Raw genomic sequence first — 8,890 nt, forward strand, 5'->3', positions numbered from 1 at the left:
GTGTTAGAGTTACAAAGCTTGCATTTGCAGGGACTCTGAGTGAGGGTGAGAGAAACCTGATCTCTCTGGTTTGCGTTTCAAGAAATTGAAACAGGGTGATCTTCCAGGGTCGTCCAGGGAGGAAGTACGAGGAGACAAGGGGAGGGGGTTGTTTCCCTTTGTTGTGAGAGTCAGGGCATCTGAGTCTTGGGGTCCCCCCAGGGAAGGTTTTGGGGAGACCAGAGTGAGCCAGGCACTGAAATTCCTGGCTGGTGGCAGCGCTATCAAATCTAAGCTGGTAATTAAGCTTGGAGGTTTCATGCTAGCATCTCATTTTCTGAACTCTAAGGTTCAGATCTGAGTAGGACGCTATGACAACTTCTCATATGCATGTGCCTCCTCCTCTCTGGTCCCCAGGCTAGTCACCTGAAGGCTTCCATATCTCATCTGATTGATTTGACTCTAGCATTGATTGGAAATGGAGCAGGACACAAAAGCTCCCACCGTGAGGCTCCATCACTAAGCCATTATCGTGCAGACCTACTAGTGCCCTGAGCTTCTGCACCATGATCCCCTCCTGGTACAAGTAGGCTTGTTGCCCTCCGTGTCTAGAGAAGGTGGCACATGTAGTGCACTTCTGAGGGATGATACAGCACAGTGAACACAAGACTCCAGTGACCCCATCCCATAATAGAAGGGTTAGTACTTATGAGTATCAAATGGAACCAGTGCCAATTTTCACCCCATCCTCAAAATGGACCTGCTCAGAGGTGTGGTTGATTTTCTGTGCTCCTCTTTTTCACACATCCCTGCCGTTCCTAGTCCAAGTGAGAAGCCAAAGCACCAAAATTGCCATACCAGACAGACTGCTTTTGGATGGGGGAGGGGGGAAGTAGGTTCAAACTAGACCAAAAATTGAGTCCTGGAATCTTTAACTGCTCCCTGCCCCACAAGAAGAGAAGGGCTTTCTTACAAAAGTGCAGTGTTATTCTGTGGCAGTGAGCCCACTGGCCAGGAACTTTCCTGTAGAACAGGTAGAATTTTAATCACCCAGGACTATACCAGAAATCGTAGAGAGAGCATATTCTAACCCAGTTTTGCAGACTGGTTAAGTCAGGTAAGGATCTAAATATCAGGGGCTTATCCAAACCCTTTGATACCAGCAACTCCTCCTAGCAAGTGCACTTCCTCAGGCCTTAGCTGCAGACAGTTGATGACACCTCCCAAGCAACTTCCATGAAAGCAAGCAGAGCGCCCAAAATTGTCTAAATCAAGAAGGGTCCAACGTATGCCAAGTAAGAGACCTGATCGGATGCAGGGACTAGACTGATTTTAAAATTTTATAGCTATTTTTTGTAAAGGATCCAGAACCACTCCCTTCCCCACAGGGTGACAGTGGCACAGCCTGTTAGTAATTGATCTGATGGGATGAACTTTAGCCTGCAGGTGTGCTTAGAATATGTGGAACACACAGGGACCTGTTTAACAGCTGCACTAAGGAGCCCCTTTGTGCCAAGTGCTATACAAAGCATCTCAAGACAGTCCGTGCTCCAAATAGCTCACAATGTAAGTGAATGACAAAAAGAAACAGATGAGCAAAACAAATGTGGAAGGAGGTGCAGGGTGGGAGGCAAAAGTAACAGTAAATGGAGCAGGATTTGCATAGAAGGCATAGCTCTGATGTCTCCATCAGCCATGGTGTGCAGCATCCGAAGGTCCTGCCATGCTATTAGCTATTCAGCCTCCGCTTTCTGGAGTTCCCAAGCCCTTTACTTGGTAGCAAAGGAAATGCACTGACAGAATCAATATCAGCTGCAAGCTGCATGGAAATGAAAGTGGGCGGTGATATCAAACGGGTGTTTCCAAGTAGAATTTCCTGTTGCTGGAATATTATTAGCATTCCAACTGGAACACTGTTGATTAGTTGAGCTGAGTTAATAGATATGGGACTCCCTCTTGAATGAGCAGTGATCATTGCAGCATGGTGTGTGTCTGCGAGCACGACCTAATGTGTGAGACATGAAAATCCCTATGAAGATCCAAGGGGACAGACCACAGCCAGCTGTTGGTTAGCTACAGTAAGCTGTTCTTTCCTCGTTCAGCCACTTGGGTTAGTGCAAGTGAATTGCCTGTAACATCTTGGCATCCAGTGACCCATCTATCCACTCTCACTCCAGGGATGTAGCTAGGAATGGGAAGCAACATTTTGCTGGGGATTCCCCTGCTGAATGGCTCTGAGTGGTCTCAGCCTTTTGTTTGTGGCAATGTGTTCCAGGCCAGTTTCTTTGTATGTCCCATGGACTGTATAAGCATTAGCGGATCTCGCTGCTGAGCTCTGAAGAGCCTCTCTCTTCAGAGTGCTTACAAAGTCTCTGTGATTCTCCTTGCCAAGTGACTAATTCTGACAGAACTCCTGGCTTGGGCTCTGTACAGACACATCATTATTATGCAGGCTTTCAGCAGCCTGTCATTCATCTCCACAATTTCCCCACTTCCCAGAATATGGGGAACACATCCCAATAAGAGCCCTCCTGCTGCATGATTTTGCTTTATCAAAATGAGTCCATGTGTGTTAGCTATCGGCCCTCTAAGCAGGTGTTGCATTAGAAAGGACTTTATTGTTCCAGGACTCCAATGTTTCCAGGGGGAGCTTTCTCTGCTGCCCAGCAAGACTCCTTTGCTGTTTTCATGTGGTTGTTTTTAACGTGTCTCATATATAGAACTGGAAGAAAATCAGAAGTTCTGGCACCTAAAACATCCACCCCTCTCCACAAAAACAGTTACCATTTTGCTGCCTGCATCTAGTATTGGCAGTGGACACAAGCTGAGAGGCGGGTGTGGAGGACAACTTCTGAGTTGAAAAGTTAGAACCCCATGAGTAGCAGCTTGGAACTAACCAGCTCCTGAGCCCTGGCAAATTGTGAGCATTGCCCCACGCATACCATTAAGAGAGAGAACTTCTAAGTGCCCACCAGACAGGTGGCATCTCAGCCATTACAGCTCTGCAGTACTTGCATCTCATGCTAGCAATCCCTTTGCTGTACTAGCAGTAGTTAGTGTGGAAAGGAGAGGAATTATGTCCCTTGTTAATGGAGTTCACCTTAAATTGAGGCACTGAGATTCGACAGTTATGTAACTGAGCTTTATTGATCCTTTCTGCACTGTATGGGCATTCACTGAGCACTCACTAAATTCCCAAAGTCTTCTCCCATTATGCACTGGACTGTGTAAATTGTGGTTCCCTGGTAAGTCTCAGCTTTGGTTGCTCCAATGTCCTGGACATTGCAGTGAGAGGGCAGGGGTATTCCTGGGGAAGACTCTAGGTATGGGGGTGTCTGCCTTTTCCGAGCATGCTGTGGTGATGAGGAACCCTTCAAAGTTAGAGTTGACCAGAACTACCTAGGAGAAGAGTTTTAGGAGATAATGCATCTAATTGCTTCCCCATTGTCTTTCTCCTTGCAGACTCCAGCAAGGACCATCCACAACAGCAGGCGGGAGTGCTCTGGAGAGTGACAGGAGGCCTGTTCAGCATCACGCGGGGAGCTGTGGGGGCAACGTTGGGAGGAGTTGCCTGGGTTGGCAGCAAGAGCCTGGAACTCACCAAAACAGCTGTGACCAGTGTCCCTGCCGCCAGTGTTGGACTGGTAAAGGGCGGCGTCTCGGTGGTGACCAGTGGCGTAGGAGCTGTGGGCAGTGCCGTTGCCAACAAAGTCCCTTTCACCACAAAGAAGAAGGACAAGGCTGACTAACTCAGATTGCAGTTTCCTTAGAAAAGATCAGTCCATACGCTCCCTCTCCACAGCACCTCTTCAGATTGGAAACAGCTGCCTCAGGGAAGGGGCAAAGCACCAGTGTAGACTCCAGCTGCAGCCCGCTCAGCACCACCTGCCTGGATCAGAGCTCACAGAGTCACTGCAAATTCCTTTCACTCCTATCACCTACTGGGGGCCCACTCTCCTCCCAGGGCTTTGTAGGCACAGCTGTCTCTACCCTGCAGTTTCCTTCCCCTTTCTTACTCTCCTGAGCCCAAAGGAGTGGGAGTGGGCACTGGGAGATGGTAGGGGGTGGGTGGGAAAAACTGTGCTCCAGCATGAAGCCCACACATGCTCCTGATGTTCCTTTCATTGTATTTAGTTAGAGTTCAGCTTCAGGCCCCTGGGGGGTATTCTTAAGATTTGCTGGGGGAAAGGGGGGATTGTTATAAGAAAGTCCCATTAACATGAAGAAGAGATACTGTGGCTAATGAAGGCTTGTTCCTCCCCCAGAGAAATGGAGGGAAGTACTTATATCCCCTGGTCTATAGGTCTCAGTCTCCAACCTGGTCCTTCCAGCTCTGCACTCAGGCTGTGCGCGCCCTTGGAAGAGGGAACCCTCAGCCCTAGCAGAGCAGCTCTCATGGTGATATCACACGAGTATGTTGTACAAACTGGAGCAGATTTCCTAGTTTAGGGGTGAGTGGAGGAGGAAATCTCTGTCTGTCACCTGGGGGGACGGAGTACCAGGTGACCATAGTGCCAGAGTCAGAGGCACCATTGCAAGGTTACAGCAGGGAGGCCAAGTCCCTGTAATGTTATAGCAGGAGGTAGCACTGCTGCCATAATATTATGGCAATAGGCAGCCAGTGCAGCTTCAGCAGTAAGGGCACCAATGCTTTTGTCACAGGTGATGCAAACTTGGCCTTAATGTAAGCTGGTGCAACCTGCTGAAGTCATCAGCGTTTCTCCCATGCACAGCAGAGTCCGTTTGGCTCCATGCCTTGCTCACGGTACCGCTCCTCAGCTGTGTTAAAGAACATATGTTTTAAGGGTGGGGACCCTGGTTTGCCTCCACGGGATGTAATGTTAAACCCTGGTAAAGCATGTTCCTGAACCTCATTTGAGTCCTGCAGACAGGGTTAGCCTACGCCACCACTCCTACTATGGCTTGGCACCTCAAAGAACAGCTCCCTGAGGTGTGGTGGCAACATTGTGAGTACACAAGCCTGCTTCAGAGAGTGATTTCCCTGGATTAGTGAGAGTACACTCCAAAACAGGTGAGCGTAGAGCTAATGTGCACAATGCATCAGCAGTTCGTACACCACGCACTACTCGTGGGGTTCCAACCTGCCTCAGTGGAACGAGCATGTGATGCTAAATAGCCATCCTGTGTTCTTTAGCTCAGCAAAACCCCAGAAACTAAGTCTGCTGCTGCCTTTCCATCCTCACCCACTTACGGTGTTCCAGGTGTCACATGATTCTCTCTCTCTCTCCCTGAGTCCCCTGCAATCCCCAGGATTAATGGGATAAGGAAAGCCCCAGGTTCCAGCATTAACTCTGCCTTTTCTGGCTTTTGTCAGGTTTTTTTGCCTAGATTGTTAGGTTTTGAGGTACATAGAAAAGTGACGCAGTGTTTGCAATGTATTTTATAAATATGCATCTATATTAGCATGTGTGTATGTAATCTGCAGTACACAGGCATGTTTTCAACCAGGTAAACTAAACTGTGCTACTGCTGCGGACCTGTTTACATATTCATCTTTGGCAGTTCCAGCATATCATTTTTTATACAGGGACGCTGGCCGAATAAAAAGAATGTTTTAGAAGATGGTTTTCCCCGTGTCGCCTAATACTTAGTTTATTAAAACCAAAAGAATGTTAAAAATCTCCTTTACTTTCTCCCCCTACTGCTGTTTGTTTACTTGTTGCCCTTGGCTCCTTTTGGAAGTTCCTGGTCCTAGTCAGTTTCTTTTCCTGGTTCCTGTGCTGTAGCAATCATGCTATGCTTGTCTCTGACACCAGGAAATAAATACAAGAAAAAAAACCTTTTCACTTAATTGTCTTATACCTGTGAATGCCTTTGGATCCTGTCCTTTATGAAATACATTTGTGGGGTAGGATTTGAGTGGGCCATGTCCCTTCACTAGACAAACTGCATGTCCGGATGTTTCTGCATCACCCCTACTGTGCACTGACCCTGCTATTTGCAGTAATAATAACTAGTTGATTGGCACAGGATGTTGCTCTAGGTAGAAAGAAAGTGGCATAAGCTGCTTCTTTGTTTTTAGAGAGGAATCTGCTTTGTTGGTGTCTTTTCTGGAGATCTTACTGACACAGACAGGCTGGGTCTAACTCTGAAGACAACAACTTCACCAAGTTAGAGAGAGAGAGAGAGAGAGAGTGTGTGTGTGTGTGTGTGGCTAGAATATTCTTCAGCAGTCAGAGAGGCCCTGGGAAGTCTTACTCAGCTCTTCCCATCTACCAAGTGCTCAGCAAAGCATGGTGTCAGCTTGCTCTGTGTATCCAACTGTTCCTCACCCTCCCCTAGTCTTCTCTTATTATGTGTGTTTTCACATTGCATCAGAATCCTGTTCTGACCTCTCAGCTAGTAAAGTCCTTAACTAAGCAGTCAGCAAATCTATCCCAACTGATCCATTTGCTGAGCAAGGAGAACAAAAACCCATCCTCCTCCTCAGCTCCTCCTCCATCTTCCCTCTAGGGCAGTGGTTCTTAACCTGGGGTGCAAGATGCTCTTTCTGGGGGTGCGAGACATGCCAGATATTTTTAGAAGGTAAATCAACAAAAATACAAATTAAGCACAGGCACATAAGTACAACTACTTTGTAACTAGGTTTAAGGGGTGCGAGAACGTATTTTTTAGGTTTAAGGGGGGGTGAGAACCTATTCTGATTTTTGATAAGGGGTGTGAGAACGTATTTTGAGAACCAAAGGGGTGCAGACTGCAGTAAAGGAGAACCACTGCTCTAGGGGGTGATGAGAAGATCAAGAAACTCTTAGCAAAGGGCTAGTGGGAGAGAGGACAGCTATCAGTTCTGGTGGGGTGGGGTGGGGTGAAGAGGTCTGCACTACTAGATCCATCTGGAGACACCAGTTCCCAGAACTGTGTTTGGAATGTCACTAGCAGAACAAGGTGAAAGCACATATTTTCATCCCAGGTGCAACTCCATTGACTTCAGGGTCCCCTTGTGCATACAATGCATTTTCTCATCTTTTCTCCTACCATCTGCATCTTTCTTTCGTTCTTTTTCTTTTTTAAGTAAATAGAATAAAAATCTTCATTAGCTCAGGAATGGCTTGAGTAATAGTTTGCGAAGTTGAAACTAGGAGCTAAAGGAGCTCACAGCAGGAGCTGTGGCGACTTCAAAGCCAGGTGGTGATGACTTCTTACCTGTCTTGTGGAGGCTTGCTGTGAGTGAAGGCTGATGAATGCTCCAGCTGTGGGTGCTAGAGAATGTGCCCTATACTATGAAGGAGAGAACCATCCATTCACTAGTGGTTTCTTTGCCTTCCTCTTTCGCTTTTCTCTCGTTGTTGTCTTTTCCTTCTCTCATTCTATTTCTTCCTTCACTTGTCTCTCCTTCCCAGGTCAGAATGCCTATGAGTGGGAGCCTCTTGTTAAAAAGTCACCCTTGTGCCCGGCCCTGAAACAGAAGGGGTAAGAGAGGCTCCACTGGTTCAGACGTTTCTCTGGGGGACGCAAGGGAGTATGTTTCCTCAGCTGCTGTCAGTCCAGTCATTCTGCTTGTGGAAATGTCTCCATTTTGTCTGTGTACCTTCCTAGGCTGCACCTCCTGTGAGTGGGTCTTGTAGTCTCTGTTTCCATGGTCCTGAAGTAGCTCTTATAAACTACAGGCTGTGTGTAAATATAGAGACAGAAGTGGGATGTGGAGCTGCCAGGGGCAGGATGTTGCTGACCACCTCTGGCTCCAGATGTTTCCCACCGTTTGGAGTAAGCCAACTCTAGTGAAACATTCACACGCTAAACAACTCCTCCAGCCCCACACCCCTGCCCACACTGTCATGCTAGAGCGAATGCCTGAGGCTCGGGGATATTTTTGTTCTCTATAATTGAAATCTGTGTAATTTGTTTCTGGGTTTGGGATTCTTCTTGGGTTTTTTTGCAGTGCATTTCTGGGAATATTCTCCATCTCTGTATTTCAGTTACTGTAAAATTTGAGGCTAAATACCTCTTTTGGGTCCTTGTCTCCAGTGGGAGGAAACGAACAAAAATAATACTGTTAAGAAAAGACATTAGAAATTCAGTGGAAACTCAACTGTCACGCTTAGGACCCATGTGTCAGGGCAGCAAACAGTGTTGAATCTCTCTCCCTGTTTATACTAGAACATGGTTTTCAAATGTGATTCCAAAGCCATTTTGCCCCAGCTACACTAATTGGTCAAACTGTTAGAAACCAGTTCAGAAGTATTTAAACCTGGTTCCTAATATTGGTTTAAAAATCCCGTGTAGTTGGGGCTTTTGTCCAAGGTTTTGTTCAGAGCCAGATGGGGCATAAAAACTAAACTCCAAAGGCCACTGTTTCAGGCTATATCTACTGGAGAATGGGAGTTTCTGTCTTTAGGAATGGCTGTTTCTTATCAAGATTTACCCAAATGCCCCTCTTCCCAGCTAAAGCCTTTCAAAGGTGAGGAGAAGGCAAAGCCCTTGTCTCCACAGCAGCATGCTTATCATCTCTGGAGAACAGGACTACTTGATTTCTCTGTATAGGTCTCTGGGCCACAGGGGCCCTTATGAGCTCAGCCCAACAGCACCTCTTCAGCTAAACAATACACAGCCCTCTTTCCCCTGCCTGTGTTTGGTGTGTAATCTACTAATGAGAGGATGACCAATAGGCAGTGCCGGGGGCCTGCAGCTCCCCTCATCTCTGGTATGGAGATTCAGCCCACAGAGACAACTCATCCCAGGATTAGCTGGGGTTGAGGCATCACAGGCAGGGACCTACCATCTCTGCAAGGCTGTATTAGATGAAGGCAGCTGCAGTCTTGGTGCTCCCAGCAGTTACCAGATGTGGCCCAGGGTTAAGGCCAGCAATAAGCAAGGGCGAGCTGTGGTAATGATTGTTGCAGGTCTCTCTCCCATCCCCTCTCACTGAGTCAAGGCTGCCAGTCCCACTCCC

General features: G+C 47.4%; 1 protein-coding gene across 3 annotated transcripts in view; it reads left to right on the top strand.

The window, feature by feature from the left end:
- LOC116821720 (transmembrane protein 263-like) overlaps nt 1-5,759 on the top strand; it is a 342,098-nt gene extending 336,339 nt beyond the window's left edge. Inside the window, exon 4 of one of the 3 annotated variants that reach the window (XM_032775118.2) lies at nt 3,442-5,759. In XM_032775118.2, the coding sequence (XP_032631009.1) occupies nt 3,442-3,728 (287 nt within the window). In that variant the 3' untranslated portion in view covers nt 3,729-5,759. The remainder of the gene's footprint in view (nt 1-3,441) is intronic. The other 2 variants (XM_032775119.2, XM_032775120.2) reach the window with 2 other exon arrangements.
- Nucleotides 5,760-8,890: the final 3,131 nt, after the last annotated feature.

This window comes from Chelonoidis abingdonii, chromosome 4, assembly GCF_003597395.2.
Source record: "Chelonoidis abingdonii isolate Lonesome George chromosome 4, CheloAbing_2.0, whole genome shotgun sequence".
Classification (NCBI taxonomy): Eukaryota; Metazoa; Chordata; order Testudines; family Testudinidae; genus Chelonoidis; species Chelonoidis abingdonii.